This window comes from Solanum verrucosum, unplaced genomic scaffold (genome assembly GCF_900185275.1).
Source record: "Solanum verrucosum unplaced genomic scaffold, falcon-dt-bn FXZP01000306.1, whole genome shotgun sequence".
Lineage (NCBI taxonomy): Eukaryota > Viridiplantae > Streptophyta > Magnoliopsida > Solanales > Solanaceae > Solanum > Solanum verrucosum.
Genome location: NW_026020398.1, coordinates 991,924 through 1,011,526, shown reverse-complemented (window position 1 = coordinate 1,011,526; position 19,603 = coordinate 991,924). Strand labels below are relative to the sequence as shown.

The following is a 19,603-nucleotide window of genomic DNA, read 5'->3' as shown; positions in this document are numbered from 1 at the left end:
ATCACATATGCCCGCAACCCACCCTCCCCACATTAGTTTTATAAAAATCCACTTTAACCTGCCCCGCATCCCACCCGCCTGCACAACCTTAAACCGCCCCTTCCCACATAGCCTTAAATTCATCCCGCCCCACCCCATCACCATATCTACTCATCTTGCTCCAATATGGTGAACATCCTCGTTAATCTCCCCATTACTGTATATTATGAATTCAAGATACTTGAAACTGCTCTTTCTAGATATACAGTCATAGACTAATCTATTTTTGGTCAAATGGTGTCACGGGACACCACTTTTTGTGGAAAAAGTTATTAAACATGTACATATAATTCAAAGGCAAAAACAAAACTAAGAATAAATATGGTAAAGTGACATTGTTTGACAGTTGACATAATGATTAACGATCACAACAACCAGAGACGGCTCGACTCTGTTTCGAAAAAAAAATTCGATTTGACTTGATTTTCAATTTCAATTAAATTTTGCCTCAACTCAACTCGATCTAATCTCGAATCAATTATCTCAATTAAGAAATAATATTCATTTAATAGGTTTAATTACTAAGTACATAATCCATCATGGTTTGATTTGGATCGATTTTTAGTCATAAATCATAATCAATATCAAATTAATTTAATCAATTTTTCAATTATTGAAATCTAAGTCAAACCAAATATATAAATACATATTCAATTATTCATCATCAATTCAAGTTAATCTATTTTTCAATTATAAAAATTAAAGTGAAGCCAAATATAATACATATTTATTAATTGGTTTGATTGTTGTCGATGTGGTTCAGTTTCCAATTTTTAAGAAATCTTATATTGTTCGTCTTCTTCTTCTTTTTTCGTCCTACAATTAAAAAAGATTTTTTTTTTGTCAACTTATTTTTGATATCTTTTTATTATCGTGACTATAATTTTTAGATTACTGAGAAAATGCCTCGTGAGCTATAAGTTTTTATTAGATGAATAAATTTTATAAAAAAAAGTCTAGGTACATATCTAATAGTTATTTTTTTTACGTAAATTTAAAGAAGTAGCTTGTTTAATCACATTCTTAAATCATATTTAAATGGAAAATTTAATTTAACATATTCATTCTTAGGTGATTGAGCTAGGCTAGACTCAATTCGATGTCTAGGCCTAATTGCAGCTCATTTGGTCAAGTACGAGACAACACACCTTTAAGATACTTTGTCCAGGTTCGAATCGTGGACCTCTCGTAAGTTATCATAACTTTAACCAATTGTTTCTTTTTCTCTTCTTTCTTATCAATGAAATTAATTAAAGATTGATTTGCAAAATTACATAAAGTATGAGTTATTTCGTAATCATTTGATGCCTTATACATATCAAAAAGTGTTTAAATATTATTTTTAATGAGACTATTTTAAATTTGAAAAAATGAAAATGTTGACACCCAATTTTGACCCTCCCCGATAAAAATTAATTTTTGAGCTTCTTAGATTTCAAGCGACTTAGAGTAATTAGCTTTATAAAACTCAAATAGTTTCAAGGTTATTTTAGGTAATTTCAGTCGACTTTTTATGGAATTTTGAATAATAAATGTATTTCATATAATTATATATAATTAATATATTTTTATAAATATTTGAAGACCATATCAAAAGATTTCTACATTGTTTAAGTAAATATATTATTAATCTAGTCTAGTATAATTTATAGTTATGATTTTGAGTATCTGAAATTGGTTAGTTTATATTCGAATTAATTATTGTATTTCGTTAAGTTTGAGAAGTTCATAAATTAATTATATTAATTTATCCTATCTAAGTTTTAGCCAAATTCACTAGTGAAATACAATTTGGTCAAATCAATAATTCATGTGGTTAATTTAAGTAAAAATTAGGCAAATGGCATAGTATAAGAAAGAAATTACTTCCTTTCCCTACTCTTTCATTAATTACCAAAAATCCCCTTTTTTAGTGTTTTTTGGATACATAATATAGCAGTGTGAATACTTAATATAGCAACGCGGATACTTTAATTAATAACGGGCGGATACTTAAATTATTAAGTTGTAAGCAACACAGATACTTAATTAACGGGCGGATGCATAATATAGCAGCGCGGATACTTTAATTAATAACGGGCGGATACTTAAATTATTAAGTTGTTAGCAGCACGGATACTTAATTAACGGGCGGATGCATAATATAGCAGTGCGGATACTTAATTAACGGGCGGATGCATAATATAGCAGCGCGGATACTTTAATTAATAACGGGCGGATACTTAAACTAATAAAGTATCCGGTTAAGTTGAATTGGGGGAAAATAAGGGATTTTTGTATTTTAGTAAAAGAGTAGGGAAATATTGAGAATAGGTAAAGAAGTGTTGTGTATTTAAGTAATTTTTTCTTTTTAAAGGACCAAATCGTGGGCCTCTTTTGCAAGTTCAGCAGCCCATCTCCTTTTCCAATTCCCTTTCACCTTTCCAAACCAATTGGAAATTCCCCACAACCCAAGCTCATCTTCTGTTTCATCCACAACTCCAGCAAATCCCATACGTTGCAACACCAATGCCCAACCGTACAACAACCCACTCTTTTTATTTCAGCATTTCCAACGATCCAGCCCAATTCCCATCCGACCCAGCCCACCAATACACAAAAATAACCCAACATTACATTACCTACCAAACACACAATACGTACAACAATACCCAAAACAGTACTCGGCGTCTTCCCCCATTCCAGACGCGACAAAATTTGAAACTCAGCGATTCCAGTGCCATTTTCAGCAAAGGATCATCCTTGCAGCTGAGGGATCATGCCACGTAGCTCGCCAAGGACAATGGGATCGATCCATCCGTTCGTCTTTCTTTCCACTTTCAGAATGGTTTGAAGCTTGAGGAAAAATATGTCTTCCTTTAATGGTGAAAGAATTTGGCCGTTTGAATTTGGAATGGGCCTCCATCTCATTTGAATTCTCGCCAAGGACAATGGGACCGATCCATCCGTCCGTCTTTCTTTCCACTTTCGGAATGGTTTGAAGCTTGAGGAAAAGTATGTCTTTCTTTAATGGTGAAAGAATTTGGCCGTTTGAATTTGGAATGGGCCTCCATCCCATTCGAATTCTCACTTTTGCCCCCCCTCCCCATTTGGAACCCTAATTTCTCCTATATAAATAATTCATTTTCTTCACTGTGAAAGGGGCGGAATTTTTGAGTCATTACAAAAGAAAGCATCAGTGAAATACATAGACTTCTTTGAGACGAAAATAGATCAAAAAAGAGTCCACAAATCGTTATGAAGTTGTTTAGGTTCTGTTTTCTTCTCCGAACGAGTTCATCGGAATCCTCGGAGTCCGGTCTTAGTGGTGAAAGCTCGCTCTCGTTCAGTTCGTTCTCCAGGTCGCTGCCCACATAGAGGTAAAGATCCTTCTAAATTTCGCCTTAGTTTCAATTAATATGTTATTTAGTTGTAGACTTGGACTTAGTATTTTTTTATTTTTTTTACCTTTTTTCCTTTCACTGCTCATCTATGGTTATAGTTTATTAATATTATGATATGACTACTGAGTGTATTTATTAGCTATGTGGTTTGTTTGAACCCTCGGCTAAACTTATAGTTTCAAAATCTATGTTATAGCGTTCTGCTCATATCATTGCTAATATGAAGCTTTGCTTATTTTGGAGTAGCACAACCCTGTTTGCATCTAGTCTATAGATGGATATTATGCTAGCTCGAGCCTAAACATCCATGGTAGTGTTTTAAAACGGTTGAACCTCTTCATCCATGTCTGCTTACTCTGTCCTCTTGTCCTCCTTGTTCTTGAGCCGAGATTATCTTTTGATTAATGAATGGAATTTTGCTTTGAATGATCAGTTTATTTGGACACTAGACAAATCAAAACGACCAGATTTATGCGGTTTCTAGCTATTCTGCATTAAGTCTTAAATGTCTTGCGAGAATGTGTATTTTTTTTCTCCTGCTCAGCCCTTTATATTTATCCCCTAGATTACATATAAATGGGTAGCAATATGTTGAAAGTGTAGGATTAAACCATGCTCGTTAAAGTCGTGGGAATTCTGTAATAGTTCTTATTTCATGTCACCACTTTAATCTTAAGTTCTTAGTTTGTGTTTCCAATATGACTATTTACTGTTGCCTATCATGTGAATTTAATTGGTCTATTAGTTTTGGTCAATTTGAGCATGTTAGGTTGTAGGTATAGATATGTTATTTAAGATGTTCTCCAGTAACATTTCATAAATGTCCTTATTATTGCTTTGGTGATTTAAAATTAAGTTGATAAATTGGTGATGACCTATCATTCTTTCTGATTTTATTTTTTCCTAATAAATAAATTGAATCTTTAGACAGAAACATTTCATGATTTACACTTCGACTGAATTGTATGTTGTTGTTCTTCATATCCAAGTATGTGTAATCGAATTTTGTTGGGTCAGGTTTAGCCGTGCTTTGTTTTGTTTCCAACATGCTCCTTATTCGGATTATTTAACACTCCTAACTAGTTTGCATATGTTCTCCTTTGTAATGCTAAATATTTCAGTTCATATTGTCATAGTTCAGCTAATTACTTGATGAGTAACAGTTAGCTATTCATGTCTTTTTTTTTTGTGTGTTCGTGCATTTGATTAGACTAAAGGATCATCAATGTGGCATCATACTTGGGCTCTGTTCCTTGAGAATTCTTTTTGAGAAAATTACAATATGTTTTGTTGGAATTAATTGATTGTTAGATTTTTTTTATATAACCTGTTTGAATAGAGTATTTTCTAAAGTTCTTAGTCTTACACCTGAGCTTCATATTTATTTAGTTGGTTTGAACAAATGCCTTCAACTCTTTTTTACTTTTTTTATATATTTTTTATTTTTTATTCTTTATTTTTTATTTTTTATTTTACTTTGTCTTTAATAAGTATACTTTAAGGTCTTAATTATTTTGCTTGTTGGTGTTAACTTGTATAAATAGGTTGGAATTTGTCAAAACTATCCGGTGACTCGTTCATACCCAACCTTTCTTTCATTTTGATTATGCCATTTTATTGTAAATCTCATTTATCACAAATGAATAAATACTAATGTCTTTCCCTTTATTCCCATGTGACGAAGTCTCATCTGGACTCAAATGTCTTCCCTCAATCGCTTTCCGGTTAAGCCACAAAGGGCCTGTAGCACTATTTATTGAGTCAACCTCACCGATTTCGAGCGAGGAAATCGATGAACAGGTCCCGACTTCGAGAATATGCAACGGATTGGAGAGTTGAAAAATTGGGCCGAAGGCCCACTCCAAAAACAAATTGTATTTTGTTATTTTTGGGTCTAAGCCCACTTATTTGTTATACTTGTTAGTTCTTAGGACATGTGAAAGAATTGGGCCTAAGGCCCAAAGATAAAAATATATTTCTTTTTACGTTAGATTAGGACAGGTACAAGTGATTCAAATGAGCCAAATGCCCAAAATGAAAATGAGCCCAAATACTGACCCAGGTGAACAGGAAAATCAGATTTGGGCCCGAGTCTCTTTCCCTTTTTATTTTATCGTGTTTGTTTGCTTGTTAATATTACCCGCTAATCTTGAGGTCGAAAAATTCAAATCCCCGAAAGACGCCCATTTTGATTTAACAATTTAACTAAATCAAGCATCGTTTAAACAAAACTTAAAAAATAAATTTTGCAAATTATCTCACTTAGATAGTATTCCCGTATTTCCCCCTTTTCTCCCCTTTAAAACGGTCCTAACTAAAAATCGCTCAAATCAAGTTAAATTATCTTAGCCAAATAATTAATTACCGGATAACCGCATGTTAGCGGGTATTTCGGATGCTTTTAAATCCTTCCCGAAATGCTAATATGAGCCCTGAACCCCCTTTAAATATTTTCATTAGATTTTCTATTTTAGTCTTTTGAAAACAATAATTTTCTTAATTTTCTCTTAAAAATTAAGTGGCGACTCTTAAACCAGTCTAAATATATTTTCTTAAATAAAACAGAAAATTCATCCAATTGAGTGATAGTAATATATACGTATGTGACTTGTATTTTATGTATATTGTGTTCTATTTTTAGTATGATGTTATAATATTTTATATTAAAATGTAACACCGCTTATGAAAAGTTTATGTACACCGCTAGGTACAATGTAACAAAGAATTACATATTTCGAATAAATATTCTTACACTATCCATATATAATTTTAAAAAATGAAAATTCATCCAATTGAGTGATAGTAATATATACGTATGTGACTTATATTTTATGTATATTGTGTTCTATTTTTAGTATGATGTTATAATATTTTATATTAAAATGTAACACCGCTTATGAAAAGTTTATATACACCGCTAGGTACAATGTAACAAAGAATTACATATTTCGAATAAATATTCGTACACTATCCATATATAATTAAACGTTTAAGCAAACTAGTTGAGATTGACTATTGAAAAACCTATATGCATTTCGACTTATTCACTGTGTTTTGATTTTAACACTTATAAGTAGTTTGTCTCTTAAGACTATTTAGGGGTTCGTCAAAATTTAAGATTCTTTAAAACCCTTAAACATAATTCATTAAAGATAAAACACAACACACAAATAACAAGAAATCCAAAGGAGCAAACCAAACCTTTCTCCAACATGATTAATATGAAAAAGGGAATCTTTATTTATTGAGCCATATATTTATGAAAAGGAAATACATAAATCATGGTTCAATTTTGCATATGAATAACAAACATTGCAAATCAGTTGTGGTCAGTCTTGTGAACCCTTTTTGATCCATAATTTGGTGGAATTGGACAGATGCATTGATGTGTTGCTGAGTCACATTTGGGATGTGTGTCTATGCATCTAACTCTAGCACAATCACCATCCTTAGCGCATCCTATCGCATGGCTTTCTTGTCCTACCAATATTCACATCGTTGAACAAGTCAGTGACGTAAAAAAAAAAATTCATAAAAGATAATCAACATTTGAAAAAAGTAAACAAATTATTAATTTTACTGATCGATACATATAACTTAAATCTTAGACACATAAATTTATAAGAGAATTACTTACCAAACAACATAAGCAAAAAGGAGATCAAGAAAACCTTAAGGAATGTTGCCTTCTCCATTTTCTCTTCCAAGTTTTGTGGTAGCACTAGAGTAATTGTAATTATTGATTTTAATTGTGTCTTAGCAATGTATTTATAGGCAAACAAAGACATTTAGTTGATGGGAAAATAGTAACTTAGTTAAAGAAATTTAATGTACTTTCCATAAATTAAAGAAATCAAATAATACAAGTAATCTAAAATCATTATTATGGTCAAATAAATTTTTGCCATTCACATTCTCAGAATCAATAGCTAATTCCTTTTTTAAAAACGGTGAAATGAATAAGGTAAGACAATCTTTTTCTGCGGTGATTATATTGGTATTGAGTTAATTTGTCTTTGTTGTTTGAGAAGTAATCTAAATTCAATATCGTTGATTAAATATGCAATAAAAAACGATCTCATTGAATTAAAGTAGGTGCATGCATTTTTAAAATGGTGAGAATTCTTTATATCTCTATAACAAAAATATTTTTTAACGGAATAAATATGTACATTAGTAAAGAGTGCTGAAATCATTATCACCCGTGATTTGATAGAGTTGGACTAAGATTTTTGGAGCCCATTTAAGAAAAGGGCTTTTAGCCGACTTGAATTAGTCTGTTGATTTGTAGGGCTTGAGAATATGGGTAGGGCCAGCCCATGAGCCAAAAAAAAAAAACGATAGAATATTAAAAATAACAAGAGTCCAAACTCAAAGTTTATTATAAGTTATAAATATTAAAATTTAAATACAAATTATGTTTATAAAATATGTATTACATAAAATAAAAATTCCCTAATATTTTCTAGAAAATCACTACGTAGGATGTAGCCTATGAAATATTGTCATATTTTTTGTGATTTATGATGAATTTATGATCATTCGAAAATAATTAAGTCAATATATTTCTATTTTCAGCTTTTTATACTTTTACTTGAAATCAAACTTAATAAATATTATAAAAATAATTTTATTTGTGGATTTGATTAACAAGTAGTAGCACTAACACCATATAATATTCTCTTGTCGATATTTTTGAAAATATTTTAAAATTATAATTTGATTTAAAAATTACAAAAATATACTTTTAAAAAAATGGGTTGGCCCGACACAATCCGTAGTCCACATACTTGTGGGTTGGACTGATCGTTTTCTTTCCCATAGTAAAATGGACCAGCCCAACCTGAACCGTTAAATTTCAAAGCATGTATGGATTATTCCATATTGACAGCTCTAAATATTGATATAGGCTTTAGAGATATTTACAAAGATAACTATTATTTGCCTCTAAAAATATATATATTTAGTAGCAATTAAACTATTGCAGCTAATTAGTTATCGCGATCATTTTCATATATTATCTCCATGCCTCTCTTAATTTAGAAATCCGTGATTTAAATCGATGTCCTCTTATTGATTTTAATATTGACTTCCACGGTTTTATTTAATGTTAACCTATTTTTATTGGACATATTGTTTAGAAAAAATGTCGACTTTGAATATATGATACTAAACATGACATAATATTTAGAAAAATGTCGACTTTGAATATATAAAAAAAATTAACACATTTCTGAAGTGGAATAGTTTAACTTAAGCTTGATATTTTGTCCTTGATGAATATTTTTTTATAGCTAGAGAAATATTATATGAAGCATTATCTCAATCTTAAGAGGAATAACTCATAATTTAAAAGTTAAAGCTCCCATAAACTATCTCATATTGGAAGTTACATATTAAAACTATTGAATATTTCGATTATCCGTGTATATATGATTTCATTTTACATTAAAAATTGCCCAACTGAACATGTGAGAAAATATTTGGGATAACTTTCTTATAGGTGCATGAAAGATGAAAAAACAAGTCTTAAAAATGAATTCACTGGGCACATCAGTTCAATAGTTTAGGTATGATACTCACAATTATTGTACTTTTTCCGTCTCAATTTATATGACACTATTCGAATTTTGAGATTCAGATAAGTCTATTTTTGCCGATATTTTTTCATATATCTTTTAAATATTTTATATTGACAATTTGTTTCAAAAAATTAAAAAATTTCATAACCAAATTCACGATCAAAATTAAATTGTTTGACTCTCGGAAAGCGAAAAGTGTCACATAAATTGGGACAAAGAGAGTAGTTTCTACCGGGAAACCTATTCACCACTCAAAAAAAAAAAAACGTGTACCATCACTTGAAACTTTTTAAAGAGCTTTCGCAACGTGATGTTCACATAACATGCCATATTTGTTGATACGGAGTATTTTAATGAGTTCATAATAGCTTAGAAATGTTCGGTAAATATCCAATAATTTAAACATAAAACTAGTAAAATGGTGATAGTTTGAAATTTTTCCAACTTTTTCACTCATAAAATCCACCGCATTAATTATTGGAACTTGATGATTTTTCCTAATTAAGCAATGCAACTTAGTTCACTTCCAAAACCTCAATCAACTTGTAGCAGTAATAAGAGCTCCTAGTTAGTTGTTGTACTATTTTCTTCTCATTTTTTTCTCTTCTTTATTGTCAATTAAATTAATTAAGATCTCATTTGCACAATTACATAAATGATGAGTTTTTTAATAATCACTTGGTGCCTTATATATATATATATATATATATATATATATATATATATATATATATATATATATATATGAAGTGTATAATATTATTTTAATAAGGTTATTTTGAATTTCAAAAAATGAAAATCCATCCAACTGAGTGATAGTAATATAAGTGACTTTTAATTTATTTATATTGTTTTATATTTTTAATATAACAATATAGTATTTTATATTTTTATATTAAAATCTAACACCTATTTTTACACTATCTATACTAAATTAAACTTGTCAGCAAACTAATTGAGATTGACTATTAAAAAGCCTATATAAGTCCATTCAGATCTTATAATTGACTATTAAGACCAATTAATTAGGGGTTCTTTAAAATCCTCAAACATAATTGACTCGAAGAAATTAATTGAAGATACATACATCGCACATATAATATCAAGTCAAAAGGAGCAAACCAAACCATTTTCCAACCTGATCAATATTTAAAAAATAAGGGGGTCTTTATTTATTGAACCTTATGTATATTTATGAAAAGGAAATATATAAATCATGGTTCAATTTTGCATATAAAACAAACATAATAAATCAGTTTTGGTGAGTTTTGTTAACCCTTTTTGATCCATAATTAGTTGGTGGAACTGAATAGATAGATGCATTTATGTGTTTTCAAGTCACATTTTGGGTGCGCGTCTATGCATCTTTGCCCCTTAACACAATCAACATTCTCAGTGCATCCTACTGCATGACTTCCTTGTCCTATCAACATTCCCATCGTTGAACTAGTCAGTGACGTATTGTGACACTCCCAAAATTTCTAAGTTATGACCTGAATCATTCTATAACACCTCACAACTGTACTCTTAAAATTTGAATCATTCGTATAACATCTCGGACTTTAAAAAGGGATATAGAGGGGAAACGAGCAAGTCCACGAAACCAAAATGGACCCTTCACGGCACCCTAGACGGTCCATTTAGGGGTTCACGACCCGTCTTGGGCATTGTGAATGACCATCCAAGGTTTCGTAGACAGAAGTCACCTAGACGGGACCCTAGACGGCCTGTGGTGACCTGTACGGTCTGTTTAGGGGTCCATACAAGTCACCTATCTGTTTTTAAGTTTTGTCTCAACTTCAAATGATCATATCTCTCCGCACATAATGAATTAGGTGGTCATGACCTATCAAATTAAAGGTCTTTGAGTCCTCTTTGCAGCATCACCAAGTTTGCCTCATTTCGAGCCCGGAGTAAAACGTTATGCCCGTTTTAGTGAAGCACTGTCGGGAAGGTGAAGCACTGTCGGGAAGGTGAAGCTTCTCGACCGGCTAGACGGTTCGTAAAGAGTTTCACGGTCCTTAAAGCCTTAAACGGTCTGTGAAACCGCCCGTTTTAGGCACCTTTTCAGTTTTAAAAGTTGGAGTCATTTTGGTCTTTCCCCTATGTCGTTTTAGACCCTATTCTAAGTCGTTTTTGAGTGTTTTAACTGAGTATATCATTCAACTACCTAGTTTTCATGAATCAAAACATTCAAGTATTTAGAAAATTCTCTTAAGACTCACGTCTAGGGTTCCTTTTCTCCATGAAGAACCCTAAAACTTTCATGCCAAAAAATCAAGATACAAAGAGAAGCCTCCCACCCTAGGTTTTCCCAAGTTCTTCCACTCTAAGAACTTAGTAAAAAAGTTTCTTTTATCAAGAGCAAGCACCAAGATTCCAACACTTCTAAATAATTCCTACTTATCTCTCTCTTTTGATTTTAACACTTATAAATAATGTCTCTTAAGACCATTTGGGGGTTCGTCAAAATCTAATATTCTTTAAAATCCTTAAACATAATTCATTGAAGATAAAATACATGGCGCAAATAACAAGAAGTCAAAAAGATCAAACCAAACCATTTTCAAGCATAATCAATATGAAAAAGGGTTCTTTATAATTTATTGAACCATATATATATGAAAAGGAAATACATAAATCATGGTTCAATTTTGCATATGAATAACAAACATTGTAAATCAGTTTTGGCGAGTCTTGTGAACCCTTTTTGTTCCATAATTTGGTGGAACTGGACAGTAGCACTTATGTTTTTTCAAGTCACATTTGGGGTCTGCATCTATGCATTTAATAATCTTATCACAATCAGCATCCTTAGTGCATCCTCGTTTCGCATGACTTCCTTGTCCTACCAACATTTACATTGTTGAACAAATCAGTGACATATACAAATTTTTTTATAACAGATAATCAATATTTGAAAAGGTAAACAAATTATTAGTTTTACTGGTCGATATATATAGCTTAAATCTTAGACACATAAATTGATAAGAAAATTGCTTACCAAACAACATAAGCAAAACGGAGATCAAGAAAACCTTAAGAAATGTTGCCATCTCCATTTTCTTTTCCAAGTTTTGTGGTAACACAAGAGTAATTAATTATATATGTGATTGTTATTATTGATTTTAATTGCCATTCTTAGCAATGTATTTATAGGGAAACAAAGACATTTGGTTGATAGAGAAATAATAACTTGGAAAAAGAAATTTAATGTACTTTCCCTAAATTAAAGAAGTCAAATCAAATACTAACGTTACACAATACAAGTAATCTAAAATCATTAATATGGTCAAATAATGATTTCTTTTTTTTAAATGGATAAATTGAATTATTTTGAAAAGTGAGCAAATTTGCCTTTGCTGTTTGAGAAGTAGAGTCGTTAGTGTGGGCTAGGACCATTAGGCTGGTCTAGCCTGGTCTAACCCGTGATTTAATAGGGTTGGGCTAAGATTTTTGGAGCCTATTTCAGAAAAGGGCTTTTTAGCCCGGCTTAAATAAACTTGATGATTTGTGGGGCTTGATAAATATAAGTAGGGTCAGGCCATAGGCCAAATAAAAATTAATTAAAAAATAAAAATAAAATAGAGTACTAAAAATAACAAGAGTCCAAACTCAAAATGTAACACCTCGAATTTCGAAAGAGCTAAAGAGAGGTTTGTACAATTCACCCATCAGTTTTAAGTTTGGGTGAACTTCAAACAACCATATCTTTTAGCACTTAAAGAGTTAGGTGGCTTATGACCTATCAAATTAAAGGTCTTTCAGTTCTCTTTCCAACGCCACCAAGTTTGCTTCATTTCGGCTTGGATTAAAAAGTTATGCCCGTTCGAGTGAAGCCTCTCTTCTAAAGGCACCTCAATCGTTCTTAGAAGGGTAGTTTGGTCTTTTCTTTTGTCCTTCTAAGCCTAGCCAAGTTTTTCTTCACCCAAATAAGGGTCTAATCAAATGCTAAACCACCTTTTCACGTTCCTAAACACTTAAAGAAATTAGATCGAGATTCTAAGAGGAAAAAAACTAGGTTCTCAAGCATTCTTCAATATTTGTCGATTTTCACCAAGAACATTATTGTTTCTAGGTATGTAAGGCTTCTCAGTGTCGAACTTGTTCATCTTCACACCATACATCTAGTTATCCATGAATTGTTGTGTCTAAAGACTTCTTGAGTAGTTCTTGATAATTGTTGAATTCCTTTATAATGGAGATTGTTAATTCTTGTGTGTTGTAAATCTTTAGTAAAAGTTGTGTTTCCCAAAGGGATTTTGTTGAATTCATTATGTATTCAGGTTGGGTTTGAGAATCAATAAGAATTTAGGAGAATTTCCCTTATTCTAAACGAGTTAGGACCGTAGATTAAGTATAAAAAATCGTCGAATTTCTGGGTATGGGGTGGGTTGGCGCGCCACCAAGGCGCCCAAAATTTTGGTCTGTAGTTTGAGGCTTGGCGCCCCATGCCAGCAGTGCGTCCCAAACTTTGGTCACTAGGTTGGGGCCTGGCGCCCCACGCCAGTAGTGCGCCAGGGTCTCTTGGTCTTTTTCTTTTCTTGCTTCATTTAGGGCGTGTTTCATTGAATCGTGACTACATTCTCTTCTTTGTATTATCTCCTAACGGCTCCATTCATCCTTTAGAGAACCTACGTATCCTAATCATATGTCTTAATTTACATTCCAAACTAAAGTGAGTTTAAGAAGAAAGTTTAAGAGATCTTTTGAGTCATTTGGAGGATTCTTTTGTAATTAACAATGGTTTTGAACTAGGTCTTGAGAAAGTAAATATGAGTAATGAGGAGAGTTGTATTCATGATTGAAAAAGAGTGTAAGAGAACTAAGTATTCCCAAATATAACACTTTTACATTTAAAGAGTGAAACGTTGATTTCTAAATGAGTTTATGGGTTCAGAGATATTTTAGAGTATTTATCTATTTTAAGAGGATCTATTGAGTAATTACCTCAAATTGAGAAAGAGTTATGTTTTATACATTTGAGCATGAGTTTATATTTGTAACACCAATCGAAAGAGCTAGAATTAGAAAGAACCATTTTTGGAAAGAATGAAAAACCTGAAATTTGGCAAAATTATGTTAAGAATGAATTTTGGGTCAACTTCAAACGTCACCGAGTTTGCTCAAATACACGCACCAAATTTTCATTTCATGCTCAAATTGCAAAAAAGATATATTCTAATCCATCAGGATCAAACAATTTTATGTCCTTCCCATAAATAATGTAGCTAACTAAAGAAATTACATTAATCTAAGACTAAGGTAACACAATCTTTTCTTGCGGGACATTCAATAGCTAATTAGAGAAAAAAAGTTTAAGTTTTATACAGGGTGTGTTTGGTATGAAGGGAAATACTTTTAGAAAGTATTTTCCAATTTTCTCATGTTTAACTTAAATGTTTCAAAAAATATTTTCTCAAATGAACTTAATTATTTTTCAAATTAAGGAAAATGACTTTCCTACAAAAGTAAAGATATAGAAAGCATTTTTCAAAATTCTCTTTCAACCTTAGCACTCAAATGCCGACCCCGACTTAGGAGCCAACACTTGACCCGACTCAAACTAGATTCCTTACCTTGACTCGGGCCCTGACCCTATTGTCGGCCCACGACCCAAATCTAACTTACACCCGACCCAAGACCTAGTTCCCGATGCATACCTGACTCTTAACCCTTGAACCAACTCCCGACCCCAACCCTAGACCCTATTCCCAACCTTGACCCAGGACCCAACTTCTGACCCCAACTCGAGAAACTCCCAACCATAATCCAGAACCTCGACACTAATATTGAACATGATCTGAGATATATCTCTTGACCCTGACCTTGACTCGACTCTTTCTGGTAACTAACTCCCGACCTTGATCATGATTTAGGATCCGACTTTATTGTCCCTAATCCAATTTACGAACCAAAAGCAACTCCGAACCCTACACAGGATCCAACTCCCGATCCTACCCAGGATACATAAACGTGCTAACTTGACCTCAACTGATAATTATGCCCTCCAACATCGGATGTGCACGGGTAGACACTTAAACTTGTATAAAGTTGAACTAGTAGACACATGTGTCCTACGTGACATGATACTCGTAGAACGTCAGAGTGAGACGCGAATTGCCACATACACGCCTCTTACGTGGCATAACCATCTTTTTAATTAATCATTCTTAATAATGGGGAGAAATCGGATTCAATTCACATCACAAACTCTGAGTCAGTTCATAGATGGTCACTCAACGTTAACTTTGTTGCACTTAATTCACTAAAATATTTTTATAATAAAAAAGTTACTTATATTTGCCTAACTAGTAAGTTGATATGTATCACGAAAAGTCATAAGGAGGAAATAAAAGAGACATTTTATATGATACACTTAAACAAAATTGAATGACCTTCTATCATGAAACTTATACAATAACAAAAAACAGTTTAACTTGAACAAAATTACGTACATCATTTACAAAAAAATAATAATTCCACGACTCTTCGGTACGATAAATCAAAAATGAATTGACAATCCAAGAAATCGCCCTTTACAAATCATTAGGTTGTTCGTTTGCCTTAACTGCAAGTGGAGCTCCAACTGGTGGACGTGAAGGAGATTTGCAATAACACTTACTTGTTTTCAAGTAACATGTAGGATTTTGAGCAGGATTCAAACATTTCAATAGAACAGCGCAATCGGGATCGTTTTTACACATAGATTCATTATAATTTGGTTTACTATTTGGAAGTTTACAGTAACAGTTTTTTGTACTTGCAAAACATGCAGGTACTCCCTTCAAACAATTCAATTGTCTAGCACAATCTGCAGTGGTTCTGCACCTAAAAGGTTTAGTATCATGAGGAAGTCTGCAATAACACATGTTTGATATGTAGTAACATACTGGATGTCCTTCATTGCATTTTAAATTTTTTATGCAAATGTCACTGTCGTTGCACCAAGTAACTCCGTTGATTGTTTGTCCTAACAACACCATCGATAATATTGTTGGGTAAGTTAGTTAAAACATATTTGAAGTATCCTGATATTTTGTCTAAATATGATTATAACAAGAGTTATAAGACTCAAAAAACATGTAGAGTGGTTTTCTGAGTTTTGTCATACCTAAACTATCAGTTGTTCACTTTTTCTACCTGAAGTTCAGGTGTGATTTGATAGACATTTGGTGATAGTTCAGGTAGAAAACTCACTCATCTGATAGTTCATGTCCAAAACTCAAAAAAAAATAAAATGAAATATTTAGGTGTGTTTGACGATTTATATTAGTGAACATTTCAAATCAGGTATTGAAAAGGTATCAATTTTTTTACGATTATAAAATAGTTGATTAAATAAAGAGAGACACAATTTGTTAAATGTTTTGAGAGTACAAATTTCTAGTATATATATTTAATTAATTATTGTGTTCGTTTAGCATGTTTGTGTTAGTGTGATATTTAATTAGCATCAACATTAATATTCAAAAAATTCATCACAAGAAACACAAAACAAAATTATCTATATCCATAAGTTCTTAACATTTTTGGGGATATATACTAATTAAGAGATCTAATTGTGTCTATGGTGATCTTCTATATCTTCATGATATTCAATAATAAGAACTTGTGAATTGTATATCCCCAAGGTATACTATGCAAACACCTATGTAATTATTTTTTGGCCAGCTAAACACACCGCATACATAAATATCTGTTAAAAATTAGAGGGATTGTCGTTGTATTTTCATCGACAACTCCCTCTTAAATCGAATAAATAGAGAATAGCTAGCTAGATTTACTTACCTAACAAAATAACCAAAAAGGAAACGAAGAAAACCTTTTGGATTAATGTTGCCTTCTCCATTCTCTTCAAATTAGTATTTTTCGTATTATTGAAAATTTAAAGTATTGTTAATTTCGCAATTTAAATGTTTATAATATAGGGAAGAAAAGGCATTGACCACAACTTATTGATAGAGAAATAACAACCACAAATTAAAACCGCATTTTCATATACTCCTCACATTATGAACTCCCATAAACTTTGCTTTCATCAATTTTTTAATCTTAAAAATGAATATAATATATTAAAAAGAAAAAACTAATGGATATTTTCCTCTATATAGGAGTGGGCATTTGTTACGTGAATAATTTAATATGAGCGTCCAACATAAAAAATGAGAATTGAGATGGGTCTTGCTCTGATATCATGTAAAATGAAAGAAATAGAGATATGATTTGGAAATTTTCAACTGAGTTTCTGAAACCCATCTAAATATGCATATGCCTATAATATATAAATGTGTCTCTTAGCTTGACATCAACCGACATTTATGCTTACCAACTTTGAATGCTCAAACTCTAAAGGTCTTGGCCATCTCATGTAAATGGTTGCCTCTTTTGTCCATCTAAGCTACCTGTAAGTTGGAACTTTTGCTTCCCTCCCACTGGAGGCGGACCCACATTCATATGTGGGGTGCACGTATACCCTTTAACTTTCGAAAAAAATTATGTGTATATATATATATACTTTGAGAAACTGACAAAAATTAGGATATAATTAAGAGTGCACGTGCACCTAGAGATGTACATGGTTGGGTTGGTTCGGGTTTTTCAAATATCAAACCAAACCATTTGTGTCGGATTTTTAAATCTATAAACCAAACCAAACCAAACCAATAAAATTTGAGTTTTTCAACCTTGGATTTTTTCGAATTTTTTCGGGTTTTTCAGGTTTTCAAGTTTTTCCACTAAAGTATTCATACAAACATATAATTTACTTGTACTTCAAATATTTCTTCAGTCCTACCAAAATACAACTATCTAAGGTGTTTCTTAAGAATACAACACAAACAATGATATGATTAATGACACTAAAATATCCAAAAAATAATAATAATAATAATAATAATAATAATAATAAAATCATGTAAAACAAATATTGCAAATTAACAAGTCATAGTGAAAATGATCATAATTTAAAAGTACTAAATCATGCTAAAATAAGTTTAATAAGTATTAGTTACATGACTAAATATTAAAGGAAATTAAAATTAGATTATGTACTTTAATGTCTAAACCAATGTAAAACCAAAGAATTGTCAATATTATTGTCATTCTTAGTGTTAAATTGATTTTTCTTTTTGCATTAGTACTAATTTGATTTTGATTTAAGTTTTATTATAATTACCAACATCTATGGACTATAATCTTTATGGAACCATTCAAAATTCTAAGTTTCATACTTGAAATAATATATTAAAAGATAAAAACTATGAAAAAGTATAAGAAATATTTAAAAATTATATCAAAGTAAATATTTTTATGTATAAAATAAAATTTTAAAATTATATATATAATGTCGGGTTGGTTTTTTAAGTTAAAACAAACCAACCCAAATATAGTCGGGTTTTTTTTCCAACACCAAACCAAGTCAAACCAACCACTAGTCGGGTTTTTTTTCGGTTTGATTCGGTTTGCAGTTTGGTTCGGTTTTCGTTTCGGTTTTGTACACCCCTAGTGCACCCATGAGTAAAATATGAATTCCCTTGTGTTGTTAATACAAGCTAGAGGAACTACCTGCGAAACCAGGGTTAGAGCCCTATTTCACTCGAAATCTTCAAATCCTGAATTCGCCTGTCTCCCACCTCTTTGCATCCCCTTGTAACTAGAGGTAAGGTTTGATAGGTGCTTAAATAATGCACAAGGTAAGGGTCCGCGCTAAACCCCCACCACCACGGGAGACATTTAAAGTTATATAAAATCGAATAAGTAGACACACATATCCTACATGACATAAAATTGACAAATTACCATATACTAAACACACGCATCCTACGTGATATAATTTAAAAAATATTGATCATTCTTAATGATGGTTGAAATATTGGAGTTCAATTCACATCACAAACTGTTAATCTGTTTCATCCAAAATCACTCAACGTTTACTTTATTGCACTAAATTATATTTTTAATCATAAAAGTTACCAGTATATCTTCGCCTAAATAGTTAGTAAAAAGTCGTAATGTCGGGTTGGTTTTTTTAGTTAAAACAAAACCAACCCAAATATAGTCGGGTTTTTTTTTCCAACACCAAACCAAGTCAAATCAACCACTAGTCGGGTTTTTTTTCGGTTTGCGGTTTGGTTCGATTTTCGGTTTTGGGTTTGTACACCCCTAGTGCACCCATGAGTAATATATAAATTCCCTTGTGTTGTTAGTACAAGCTAGAGGAACTACCTGCGAAACCAGGGTCAGAGCCCTATTTCACTTGAAATCTTCAAATCCTGAATTCACCTGTCTCCCACCTCTTTGCATCCCCTTGTAACTAGAGGTAAGGTTTGATTGGTGCTTAAATAATGCACAAGGTAAGGGTCCGCGCTAAACCCCCACCACCACGGGAGACATTTAAAGTTATATAAAATTGAATAAGTAGACACACATATCCTACATGACATAAAATTGACAAATTACCATATAATAAACACACGCATCCTACGTGATATAATTAAAAAAATATTGATCATTCTTAATGATGGTTGAAATATTGGAGTTCAATTCACATCACAAACAGTTAATCTGAACGTTTACTTTATTGCACTAAATTATGTT

At 31.8% G+C, this 19,603-nt stretch overlaps 1 protein-coding gene across 1 annotated transcript; it reads right to left on the bottom strand.

The window, feature by feature from the left end:
* Nucleotides 1-15,543: 15,543 nt before the first annotated feature.
* On the bottom strand, nucleotides 15,544-16,870 carry LOC125839486 (uncharacterized). Its single transcript, XM_049518461.1, has 2 exons — nucleotides 16,796-16,870; nucleotides 15,544-15,977 (listed from the first exon to the last, which is right to left on the bottom strand). Exons 1-2 carry the CDS (start codon nucleotides 16,854-16,856, stop codon nucleotides 15,544-15,546), a joined length of 495 nt encoding a protein of 164 aa, XP_049374418.1. The 5' UTR covers nucleotides 16,857-16,870.
* Nucleotides 16,871-19,603: the final 2,733 nt, after the last annotated feature.